This window comes from Rhinopithecus bieti, unplaced genomic scaffold (genome assembly GCF_001698545.2).
Source record: "Rhinopithecus bieti isolate Rb0 unplaced genomic scaffold, ASM169854v2 scaffold_27781, whole genome shotgun sequence".
NCBI lineage: Eukaryota > Metazoa > Chordata > Mammalia > Primates > Cercopithecidae > Rhinopithecus > Rhinopithecus bieti.
In genome coordinates, this window is record NW_016812388.1 from 800,916 (window position 1) to 814,467 (window position 13,552).

The 13,552-nt window shown below is 37.1% G+C and overlaps 1 protein-coding gene across 1 annotated transcript in view; it reads left to right on the forward strand.

The window, feature by feature from the left end:
* AP4E1 (adaptor related protein complex 4 subunit epsilon 1) overlaps positions 1 to 13,552 on the forward strand; it is a 95,517-nt gene that overhangs the window by 14,428 nt on the left and 67,537 nt on the right. The window contains exons 6-8 of the mRNA XM_017896204.1: positions 2,418 to 2,577; positions 4,571 to 4,737; positions 8,413 to 8,486. Of these exons, the coding sequence (XP_017751693.1) occupies positions 2,418 to 2,577; positions 4,571 to 4,737; positions 8,413 to 8,486 (401 nt within the window). The remainder of the gene's footprint in view (positions 1 to 2,417; positions 2,578 to 4,570; positions 4,738 to 8,412; positions 8,487 to 13,552) is intronic.

Genomic DNA, 13,552 nt, shown 5'->3' on the forward strand with positions numbered 1-13,552 from the left:
TTTTTTTGAGATGGAGTCTTGCTTTGTTGCCTAGGCTGGAGTGCAGTGGCGTGATCTTGGCTCACTGCAACCTCCGCCTCCCGGGTTCAAGCGATTCTTCTGCCTCAGCCTCCTGAGTAGTTGGAACTACAGGTGCCCGCCCCTATGCCCGGCTAATTTTTGTAGTTTTAGTAGAGACGGGGTTTCACCATATTGGCCAAGCTGGTCTCGAACTCCTGACCTCATGATCCACCTGCCTTGGCCTCCCAAAGTGCTGGGATTACAAGCGTGAGCCACCACGCCCGGCCAGCTTGTATTCTTTAAGAAATATTGGATCATGAATCTTCCAGCTAAAATGATAGCTTTTACCAAGAATTACAGAATAACTTCATAGGTCTTTCAGACTTTTTATATATTGTATGTCATATCTGTGTTTAGAACAGAGGATGATTATGGACAATTAATTATTGGAAATACACACTTTTTAAAGATTTATAAGGTGATCTGATTATACCAGCAGCATATTTTTGCTTAACTTTTCCTCACCACCACTTTTGTGGTGACCTTACTTACTGACCAGTTGTATGAAATCTTTCTGAGAATTGAAAGGGCCCTTTTCAATTTTTTCTTTATTGCTTTGTATTTAGTCTAATTTCAAGTCCTGGCTAGAGGGCTAGAATTTAGACTTTGTGAAACTCTGCTTCTGCAGTTACGGCCAGACTCAGCCCCATGCTCTGGAGTAAAGAGCTGAAGAATATGGGGCAGAGCTATAGGTAAGCCAGTAGATGTCACAAAGAATATGTGAAACAAGGCTTGAATTCAACTTTTGAATCCCTGGCTGTATTTCATCATACCACCCCCAGAGCCTGAATCTAGGTCTCTCGTCTTATGTTAGTACCACCACTTGAGGCCAGGCCTATGAATTCCTGGGCCTATTCAGAGTTTTTTTTTTTTTCCTCACCTCATTTAGCTATTCTCCCCTAGAATTAATATCAATTATCATGCAATGGCAATACACTGCGATGTGGCTTGCATTCACCACAGTATTAATACTAACAGTAAATCTGTTGTTAATCTGCTTTTCTTTTTTTTTTTTTTTTTTTTTGTGAAAAAAGTTTTCCATTATGGCATAGCTTGCCTAGGAAGATAAGAGTTGTTTATTAATAGAATTTGTATGACCACTTATTAAGAATCTTATAAAAGGTGTTCTTGAGTGGAACACAAAGGATTGCACTGAATAATCTCAGTCTTGAGATTCTATGACAGAGATATCTGTTAAGGAACCCTAAAAGTAAATACTTCACTTTTGTGATGTTTGCTGCTGTTCTGAGCACTGCCAGCATAGTCTGCAAGTAAGAGATATGTAGATATAGACAAGAGAGAGAAAAACAAGGAAGAAGCTTCCTTGGAAACTACATCATGAACATAGGATGGCATTTCTTTATTTTTGTTTCTGTGTGCTAGACGTTATCTGCTACAGTTGAAGTGCAAGACTAGTATATACTTTTCTTCTTTCTTATCATGAGGTTTTGAAACAGGTGAACTGGGCAAGGAGAGGAGTAACATCTTTTTATTCCATGTGTGTCCTTGTATTCCTCCCCTCTGTCCTCCAGAGTATTTGGAGTCTGCTATCCAGTGATAGATATATTAAAAAAAAGAAGCAAAGAAAGCTACTATTTTAGAGTAAGAATGTTAATGAGTTTTTTTTCTTTTCTTTCCTTTTTTTCTTTTTTCTTTTTTTTTTTGAGACAGAGTCTCACTCTGTCACCCAGGTTGGAGTGCAGTGGCACAACCTTGGCTCACTGCAACTTCTGCCTCCTAGGTTCAAGCGATTCTTGTTCCACAGCCACCCAAGTAACTGGGACTATAGGTGTGCACCACCACACCTGGCTAATTTTTGTATTTTTAGTAGAGACAGGGTTTCGCCATGTTGACCAGGCTGGTTTTGAACTCCTGGCCTCAAGTGATCCACCTACCTCAGCCTCCCAAAGTGCTGGGATTACAGGCCAAAGATTTTCATATTAATAAAAGACTTTAATATTACTAGCTGAAATTACCTATTACTTAAACTTACTGTTGACTTTTTTTTTTCAATTTTAGAGATACGTCTTTTAAAATGGAATTAGAGAATTAAGAACTTTGTTTTCTTGTTTTTTTTAAATCTCAAAGTAATATATGCTTGTTACAAAAAAAATTCTCTAACTATATAAATATATAACATGGGCAGTTAAAGTTTTGAGACCTTACTTCCTAGAGGTAACTACTTTTTATAATTTGGTATATTAGAATAAATAAATTAATAACCAATGTATAAATATCTCTTTCTTTGTAAATTAAGGTAATGAGCCAGTATTTTGAAATCATCTGACCCATAATCTTTCAAAGTAAATACTCGAAAATTCAGATTGTCTTGTTTAAATTTCATTTTTTGTCTTCAGGGAGATTATACGAAGAAAAGCTGTTCTGGCATTATACAAATTCCATCTCATTGCTCCTAATCAAGTACAACATATTCATATTAAGTTTCGGAAAGCACTTTGTGACAGAGATGTTGGGGTCATGGCTGCCTCCTTGCATATATATCTTAGAATGATTAAGGTAAGTTGGAAATTTTAGCAAGTACTGAGTAGTTAACATTAGAAAATACAATTACGGGATTAAAAGAAACATATTTTGGTAAAATGCTTAGTTAGTGTTTTATAATTTTATTATTGACCTTTGATGTAGTAATTTTGCAAGTTGTTGAGAGCGTGAGTTGTAGGCACATTATGGAATTTTTTTTTTTAATGCCTAAAATTTTTTAATGTTACTAAACAGGTGTGAAAAAATGGTAGCAATGGAAGTTGTCTTAAGTTTTCAGATTTGTGTTTTTCAAGCAGTAATTCTCTTTTATATATAGCTTCATGGGATGCATACCATTTTATAGAAATGAGGGGAACCAGTGGGGGTTGTGCAAGCTATAGATTGTAGTGTTGACGCCATATATTGATACTGTGTCATATGAGGAAAGAGGGTTGAATGTTATGCTAAAACAGTTTTCTAAATGGCGATGATGGGTTTATACTAATTCATCCTTAGTATATTGCCTGAAACCATTTGTGTTCAAATATACATACTTGTAAGAGATTTTATGGCACCTACTATAACAAAATAAAATATGCTATTGAACTCATTTAAAGTTATATTGTTTCTTATGTATTGTGTTCTCAAATAGTACAGTTTAAATAGATGTTCAATATTAAATTTTATTTTTTCCCTAACATTTACTAAAATTTGAAAGAGCTTTATTTCCCTTCCAAAAATTTTCCCTTGATACATAATACAAATTAGAATAAAGAATCTAATGTTCCTTTTAAGGAGTGTGGATCTACTTTCCCCAGTCCAAGAGATTACTCAGATAGATAATCAAGGCACACTCCTTCAGAAACAAGTATTTTTAGGTACTGTGTGGCTAATTAATTTTTAATTGGCAGGCACACTGATTTTGGGGACTTTTTTTTTTTTTTGAGATGGAGTTTCGCTTTTGTTGGCCAGGCTGGAGTGCAATGGCACGATCTCAGCTTACCACAACCTCCACCTCCCGGGTTCAAGCGATTCTCCTGCCTCAGCCTCCTGAGTAGCTGGGATTATAGGCATGTGCCACCACGCCCAGCTAATTTTGTATTTTTGGGAGAGTCAAGGTTTCACCATGTTGGTCAGGCTGGTCTCGAACTCCCGACCTCAGGTGATCTGCCGGCCTCGGCCTCCTAGAGTGCTGGGATTCCAGGTGTGAGCCACTGTGTCCGGCCGATTTTGGGGACTTTTAATGTTTAAGTAGTCTTGGCTGTGCTCTTCTACCCAGAACACATTTTTTTTTTTTTTTTTTTTTGGGTGGAGTTTTGCTCTTGTTGCCCAGGCTGGAGTGCAGTGGCATCATCTTGGCTTACCGCAACCTCCAGCTCCGGGGTTCAAGCAGTTCTCCTGCCTCAGCCTCCCGAGTAGCTGGGATTACAGGCATGCACCACCATGCCTGGCTAATTTCGTATTTTTAGTAGAGAGGATTTCTCCATGTTGGTCAGGCTGGTTTCAAACTCCCAACCTCAGGTGATCCACCGATCTCGTCCTCCAGAAGTGCTGGGATTACAGGTGTGAGCCACTGTGCTTGGCCCCAGAATGAATTTAACTCATTTACATGTGAAGTCTTTTGGAAACAGAGTTCAGAGATTGCAAACAGGCCTTGATTTTCATCCAAAGCAGAGGTATTACTGTCCTTTTGCTGTATGCCAGTTCTTTTCACTTTTTGTTGTAATTGCTGGTATTGGCTGTTAAGGATTCTAAGATGTAACTATAAGAATTTTGAAATGTGATTAAACTGTATGTGGGAAAAAGTAGGGAGTGGTGGAAGCTTTTCTGGGATGATTCAGCTTTGGGTTGGTTAGCCAGAGGAATTTTATCATGGAAGATATTACACATATTAGGGCACGGTTTCATTAAATGTGAACATAAACTTAAGCATGTATTAAGTTAGGTTCTATATGACATTTCAACCAGGTCTATTTCTGTTTAATAAGATGTTATTATTAACAGAAAGTTTTTTTTGGGGGGGATGTAGGAGAATTCGTCTGGATATAAAGACTTGACTGGGAGTTTTGTAACCATTTTGAAGCAAGTAGTTGGAGGAAAACTCCCAGTAGATTTCAATTACCACAGTGTCCCAGCACCATGGTTACAAATTCAGCTCTTGAGAATACTAGGACTTCTAGGAAAAGATGATCAAAGGTAAACTATTCCCAGTAAGTTTGCTTAATGACCCCATACCAGATGATAAGCTTAGACTTTAGTAACCTAGAGGTTTAATGATAAACCAGATTCTTCCAATGTTTAATTGGCTTAATAGTGATAAAATAGGCCATTGTAAGAACCACATAAATGCTTTCAGGTTGCTGGGATAATCCTGGCTCTCTCTTCATCCTAATTTTACCTATCATGAAAGGTACCCATGAAGCGCCATCTCCTCTGTGAAACTTTCGTAATTGTTCTTGTTCAGGGGTTGGGAAACTTTCTCTGCAAAGGGCCAGATAAATATTTTAGGCGGCCAGGCGTGGTGGCTCACGCTTGTAATCCCAGCACTTTGGGAGGCTGAGGCGGGCGGATCACAAGGTCAGGAGTTTGAGACCAGCCTGACCAACATGGTGAAACCCTGTCTCTACTAAAAATACAAAAATTAGTTGAACATAGTGGCACACGCCTGTAGTCCTAGCTACTCAGGAGGCTGAGGCAGGAGAATCACTTGAACCCAGGAGGTGGACGTTGCAGTGAACTGAGATCGTGCCACTGCACTCCAGCCTGGGCGACAGAGTGATACTCTGTCTCAAAATAATAATAAATAAATAAATATTTTAGGCTTTGTGGGCCATATGTTGTTTTTTGCATCTATTCGACTCTGCTATTATAGCATGAAAGCAGCTACAGATAGAAAATAAATGAATGAAGAAGGCTGTATTCCAAAAAAAAAAACCTTTTTATGGACATTAAAACTTGAATCTCAGATCAGCACATCATGAAGTATTATTCTTTTAATTTTTTTTTCCAACTACTTCAAAATGTAAAATCTCTTCTTAGCTTGAAGCCATACAAAACCAGGCATCTGGCCAGATTAGGCCTGCGGGCTGTAGTTTGCCAACCCTTACTCTAGCTGGGTGTGAGTGCTTCACCTTTTTAATTCATTTATCCGAATTATTCTTTTAGCAAATAACTTAAACTTTTCATGTGTATCTTTCCAACTATATATATATATATATATATACTTTCAATTTTGCCTTTTTTTTTTGTTTTTGAGACTATGTCTTGCTCTGTTGCCCAGGCCGGAGTGTAGTGGTGTGACCTTGGCTCACTGCAACTTCCGCCTCCTGGATTCAAGAGATTTTCCCATCTCAGTTTCCCAAGGAGCTGGATTACAGGTGCATGCCACCATGCCCGGCTGATTTTTGTATTTTTAGTAGAAATGGGTGTCACCATGTTGGCCAGGCTGGTCTCGAGCTCCTGACCTCAGATGATCTGCCCTCCTCAGCCTCCCAAAGTGCTGGGATTACAGGTGTGAGCCACCTCCTCGGCCTCAATTTTGCCATACTTTTTCAAACTTAGACACTTTCAAATTTCCAAGGACAGTACAGGGATCTCCCTTATATCCTGCACCTAGATTCATCAATTTATTTTCATTTGTTTTATCATTCTGATTCTCTGTGTGTGTGCATGTGTGTATGCATTTGCATGTGCACATACATATTATTTTTATTTAAAAAAACTATTTCCAACTTGCTTGAGAGCAAGTCCCTTGAGTTCCCTTGAGAGCAAGGACCTTGGCTACAGTTCCTGATATGTTTCTGTTTTAAGAAAGTATTTGCTAATCAGTGTTCTGATTTTATGAATATTGTTCCCTTTTATATAGTAGGGTACCTTTGTATTGTAATTCTTTAGCCTAGCTTTACAAAGGGACCATTCTCCAGGCTTTTGCTCCTAGAAATCAACTTAGTGTCAGAATTCATTTGCCTGTGAGCTTCTGACTAGCACTAATTGGGCTATATCACTCTTGGTATTACAGTGTTACTTTTTTCTGTGTTTATGAATCTCAACTCCTGATTGAAACCTGCAGTGAAAATGTAAGGTGATGGAGCATACACACACATTAGAAATGATTGTCTTAATTATATTTTATTTTGTATCATGCCAGCCTATGCTAATGTGGAGCTCTAGTTGGAGTTACTGGAATTATGTTTTAAAATCATGAATTTTATGTGAATGTATCAGATCTTATTGGTCTAAAAAGACTTACTGCCATCCACTGTTATCAGGAAGTAACTTGGGAGGCATTTAGTGAATTTATTAAATTCATTAACTCACTATCTTCCTTTTTCTTGCCTTCGTGGATAAATTTGTATAATAATATATACAAAGATAAGTAAGCTAGTCCTTAACCTTCACTGCCCTCAGGTGACTAGTAATTAGGCTCAGTCATGAATAGAGTGGAACATTCTTATAATGTTATGGAACATTAGAATGTTTTCTCCTTTTCTGTATCAACTCTAATGAGATTTTATTTTAACGTAAATCTTACGTTTTGTCAGACATTATTAGCTCAATGTGGCAAAGTAAAAATTTAAGTTATAACTGTTTCTAAAATATTTAATTGAAAAAACCCATTTACTGGAAAAATCTGTTGTATTTGTGGTCTTTTATATCTATTCGAATATTTTCTTGTGTTTTGTAGCTTTGTGCTTCTTAGATTATTAAGATTTATCTTGATCTTGTTCACAAATGTTTCTTTATTTCATGTGGTTAAGACTCATGCCAGACATTGGCTTTTAAAATTGAGGAACTAGGCTATAATCTAGGTATAATATTACCAATTTTTTTTGGGGGGGCAGGGAAGGATTGGTAATGTCTACTGTATGGTTATCTTCTGAGGAAGAAATGCTTATACAGTAAAACGAAGGATTTTAGAATGTGGTTCTGGATTCCTAATTATTGGATATTTATACTTCAGTCAAGACAGAATGAAAGTACGTGCACTTAGCATTGAACTTTCTAGCTGTATATTTGGAAAAAAAGACATTTTCTGAAAGATGTAATTAATTTATATAGTCCCAAATTATTTTGATATTTTCATTTATTTTATGGCACTGTTTCTCTGCAAGACCACTGTATGTATCCTATGTTGCTGGTGTTTTTTTTCCTATTAGTGCTTTTTGAATTTGTAAAACATACAAAATACCAGCTGAGAAGCTATAGTTTTTCACATTGGCCTCTTGGAGAGGACATTTCTCTAACAAGCGTGGAGGCAGAGTGCTAGGGCACTAGCGCACTAGCGCACTTTTTTTTTTTGCACAGTATCTTCCTCATCAGTTATTGTTACTGTAATCAGTGACCATAAAGACATGTGAATGGTCCAAACCTATTCATTCCACAAAATATCTTTTTTTATATTTAATGTAAATGTAAGTAAAAATTTTCTTTCTGAAGAACCTAGTTGCTGTTCAAGGAAAGACTAGTATTTGAAAATTTTTTAACAGTGTCTGATTAAAATACAGTTAATATACTATCTGAAATATGAATATATGAAGTGTTACTGTAGTAATTTAGAAATACTCTGTTGAAAGAAAATTATAAAATATACTCTGTTCAACCAAATAAAAACTTGGTTTGTAAACTAGGCATAGTGAGGAAAGAGTTGGTTGACATATATATCTCATTGGTTAACTAGTCAACTTTGATAAAGTAGGAAGTTCAGCTCCTGAAAAACCTTTTAAGAAGTGAAATTTCCATAACTTTATCATAAAATGAATTTCTTTCACTTCTCTTCTGTAGCTCCTCAGTTTTAAAGAGAAGTTTGAAAAACTGTGTTTTATTGGGTTAGAGTACTATAATTCTACTGCAAATAAAATATCTTTTAAACAGGACAAGTGAATTAATGTATGATGTTCTTGATGAATCCTTACGAAGAGCCGAGTTAAATCACAATGTCACATATGGTAGGTAATATATGTAAATGTTACTCTAATGACTAATAATTTTTTTTAGTATTACAGTTAAATCTGTGTTAGAATGCTATAAATTCTGATAGAACTTTATACATTTATTTTAAGATAGTTCTGTGGATTATTATTTTTTCAAGGTAAGCATTTAACTACTGATAGATAAGAGTAATTTGAACTCATGGCATGTTCTAAATGTTGACCTAAGTTTATTATTGTAATTGTCTCTATTGAAAACACATATCAAGTATCAATTTTTTAATTGATTTTTTTCAATTATCTAATTGACTGTGAAGATAACTCCATAGATTTGTTCCATATTTGGTAAAAATTTACAGTATTCGAAGACAGTTCTTAAATAAATCAATCAGCTAGTCAGATATTTTATTAAATTTCTGTTGTCAGGACTTATGCAAGGTACTTAGAATACAGCAGTGAATAAAACATTATCATGGGGCTTATAAACTAGATGGATGGATAGGGATAGGTGTTGTTAATGTTACAAAAGAGAATTGCAGGGCGTGGTGGGAGAATATAGCAGCTAGTCTTAGGTGAAGGGAAGAATAAAGAAGGTTGTCCTGAGAAAGTAATATTTAAGAAGACATCTGAAGGATAAATAGGATATAGACAGGAATATATAGATGTAGAATAATAGTTTACTATTTTGTGAAGAGACAATAAATTGTTACATACAATTTAAAAATTAGTAATAGGAGATAAGAGTAAGTTGGGGGAAGGGGGTAGAAAACTGAGAAAGTAGCCAAGAAAACTTCCAATTTTAACAGCCAGAGGGAGGAGCTATTCTTTTTGATCAGCCTGAGAAAGCTCAGTGAGGAAATTGAATTTTGCATGCTCTGGAGGACAGCAGTAGAAGAGACACTGAGAGATGTAACTCAAATGAGAAGTCATTTCAATCTGGTAAAACATCATGAAGTAGGAGATGAAGAGCATTACTTTTTCTTTGAGATAAGGGTAACCTGTGGACCATTAAGAACAATGGTTGTAGAAGCGTAGGTTAGACCAGAGGACAGGAATTGAACTGGTTTAACTGAAATAAAAGGTGCTTGACAAAGATGCAGTACAAATAAGGAAAAAGGATTGTGTGTATGAGATTAATACAAGAAAAATAATGCACATGGTAGTGAATTGGGGTGGTAAACTTTGAAGGATAGATTTATGTTTTGCATATATGAATGGTAATTAAGGTAATAAGGATGCTTTATTAATTTGTTCAACCAGCATTTATAGCGTGCCTGTGAAACAAAAACTTGATTGTGTTTTAAACTAGGTGTGGATTGAGGAAAGAGTTGATGACTTATATATTTCTCCATGTTAAGTGTGGGAGGTAAAGGGAAGAATAAGGTAGACACAGGCCTTGTCCTTATGTGTATATAGTGTAGTAAACAGTAGATATTATATAGGTTCCTGCTATGCAGTGAGAATAAGGGGCCACAGATATGGATGACCCTTATTGAAGCAGGTGATTTTCTGAGAGAAGATCTAGAAAAGTGTCAGAATTTTTCCAGTAAGTTAAAGTAAGTTAAAATGTTTTGTTTGTGATATAACCAGTGTCCAGGATAAGGGTTTGAAAGTCTTTCAAGAAATTCTGCTTAAAATTCAGTTAAAATCTTTTTTTTTCCTTGCAGAAAGTTTTTTTTTTTTTTAAATGACATTTCAACTTTTTTTTTTTATTTTTTTGAATAGGCAATATATGCACATAGGTCAAAATTCAAAAGGTACAAAAGGGTGTACAATGAACAGTAAGTGTCCTTTCCACCCTTATCACCCACTACCCAGTTCCCTTTCCTGGGGATAACCACTGTAAAGTTACCTGTTCATTTTGATTTGGAGAATACTGTATACCTGAGGAAATATTTTTTAATATTTTCCAGTACGACTGTTTTATTAAGATTGCTTGGCCAGGCACGGTGGCTCACGCCTGTAATCCCGGCACTTTGGGAGGCCGAGGTGGGCAGATCACGAGGTCAGGAGTTCACGACCAGCCTGGCCAATATGGTGAAACCCCATCTCTACTAAAAATACAAACATTAGCTGGGCATGGTGGCACGTTCCTGTAATCCCAGCTACTCGGGAGGCTGAGGCAGGAGAATTGCTTAAACCGGGACCAAGAGGTGGAGGTTGCAGTAAGCCGAGATCATGCCGTTGCACTGTAGCCTGTGCTACAGAGTGAGATTCCATCTCAAAAAAAAAAAAAAAAAAGAGATTGCTTGAACCAACACCAACAGTTTGTTTCTTTGCAGGCTCTTGATCCAGTGTTTCATCTTGCTACAGAAACCTTATAGTTCCTGTTGTTTCATTTCCTTTGTTTAGCTTTTCATTGCTATGCTTTTCCCTGTGTCTGTATTGATAGAGCTTACAACTTATATTGATTATATCAGTGGTAGAGTATTCGCTAGCAATCCTGATATAGATATTTTACCCCTTAAGAATATTAATTTTAATTGTAAACTTTATAAGGGCAGGGACTGTGTCTCTCTTATTTACCAGCATATCTCAGTAGCTGGCACTGTGTTAATAAGTAATTTGCTTTAATTGAATTAAAGGAAGAAAAAGTTATTTACTTTATCAGTTATCTAAGTGGGTTTCAGTATTAATACTTTCTATATCATATTTTTATGGAAGCTGTATTACAATTTAGTGTCTAATCAAGAAATAAATTACATTAAAGACATTTATTGAATATCTGCTATGTGCTAGGCATTGTATAAAGTGGTGTATAGGATATGAAGAAGTATACTATGTAACCTTTGTCTTTAAGAAATTTACAATATAGTGGAAAGATAACTTGTTCTTGAAAGCTTAATAACAGTGTAAGGCAGAATGTGAAGGGATAGTTCAGGGAAATAAGTATTGTAGGAGTTCCTGGGAAGTAGAGATCATTAAGGACCTGAGGGCACAGATAGGGATTTATTGACCTGATAGGACCCTGAAAGGTAGATAAGATTTAGCTAGGCAGAAGGGAGGTTGAAGGGGCTTTTAGGTGGAGGGAACTTGAGAGAAGGTATAGACATGGGGCTATTCAAAAACAGTTTCAGAAACAATGTCTCACCAGTCAGAAAGGAAAATGTATGGTGGGGAGCAGTGGAAAGGCCGTATTGTGGAGGACCTCTCACAATAGCCAGATTTGTAAATCTGGAGGTATGGAAGGTTTTTGGGTAGGGTACTGATAACATGAGAATGTCATTTTTAGTAAATTAGTAAATTGAGAGAATTATATAAAATGGAGTACAGGGGACAAAGACCATCAAAAGTATGTAGATAGAAGTACTTTTCCATTTTTTTTTTTCTCACTAACTTCACCTAAAACCCTTGGATAGTGTGTATAAGAAACATAAGACTCGAGAACAAGTCAGGCTGGTTAGAGACCTCAGGACACAAGGAAAGAAACAGACATGGTGGTGCGTACCCTGGGTTTTCTTTTTGCCTCAGGTACCCCAGACTGGGTACTGAAGAGCCAGCAGTCTGGAAATATCAACAGACACAGACAAAAACACCCCAAGAAAAGCCTGCCCTCTCTCACCAAAGGACCAACAAGAAAAGGGAAATTAGCACAGTAGAAAACTTTTAGACGATAACCCCTCTATTCCATCCAAGCACAGGAGAAAACTGTGGAGCCATCCCCTCCAGCAAAGACTGAGTGAAAAACCGAGATGTCCATCCTCACCAGGTATAATGAGGTGCCCCAACACACCCTCCCTGACCCCCCACTAGAGTGGTGACAGAAGCCCAAGAGGAAGCTGGAATTTCACTGATGCCAGGTGATAAGGAAGGCCCCTTCCTTACACTGTCAGTGGAGGTGACTTGGGAAGTCTGGATTTTTCCCATCTGGGAGTAGGGAGTAATGAGGTACTTTTTCCCTCTGCGGCCAAGGTTCGGAGGTGTGGGTGTTAGAGAAAGCCTGGTGGACAGTCAGAACTTCCATCCCTGATCAGCAATAATGAGGCTACTCCCTCATAGTATCACTGGAGGCCACAAGGGGAGCAGTGATGAGGTACCCCTCTCTCCCCCAGGCAGGGCAGAATCGGTAGATACTTCCTCCAGCAATAACCTTTCCATCCCCAGGTATCAAAGGAGACAGAGTAGAGAGCCTGGATTCCATTCCCATTGGGTGATACCCCCTCTCTGCTGCCAGAATAATGTCAGTAGATACTTATTTAACTTAATTAAGGTGAGAGTAAACTATTCTGAGGGATAAGGTGTCAGAAGAACTTCACATTTTGTTTGAGCATACATAATCCAACCCAAAATATCTATGATGAAAATGCAGTGTCATGAATGGTAGAACATTATTAATTTTTAATTTAGTAATATATACTTTGCAGTATTTTAATTAGTACCAAGAGAGTAACCAAGAGTACTGAAGAGTAACCAAGTTCCATGTTGTATTTTTAGGTATAGAAACCCTCAGTTGTGGCCGGGCGCGGTGGCTCATGCCTGTAATCCCAGCACATTGGGAGGCTGAGTTGAGCAGATCACTTGAGATCAGGAGTTCAAAACCAGCCTGGCCAACATGGTGGAACCCTGTCTCTACTAAAAATACAAAAATTAGCCGGGCATGTTGGTGCACGCTTGTACTGCCAGCTACTTGGGAGGCCAAGGCAGGAGAATCACTTGAACCTGGGGGGTGGAGGTTGCAGACTACATCTACAAAAAAAAAAAAAGAAATTCTCAGTTGTATTTTACTTCACCACTACAGAGAGGAGACAGCAGAGTGACTGCTCTTTCAATTATGAACTTATGAACAGGTATTTGTAGAGTTGGAGAATAAAATGACTTAGATCTAGGTGAGAAAATAATTTTAAAATCCATTAAATTAATTTTCAGCTCAATTACGCCTAAGGAGACTAATAATAAGTGCACTTTTTGAACTATTATTTTTTTCCCATTTGGTATCCCAGAAACTTTATGAGCATCTAAATATAAATGTTTAAATTTTGGATGGGTAATGGCAGGCTTGGAATTAAAACAATTTAATCCCAAGAGAGTTCTTATTGGTAAGAAACCATAATGAAAATGTGTCAGTTATGATGGAAAATGGAATA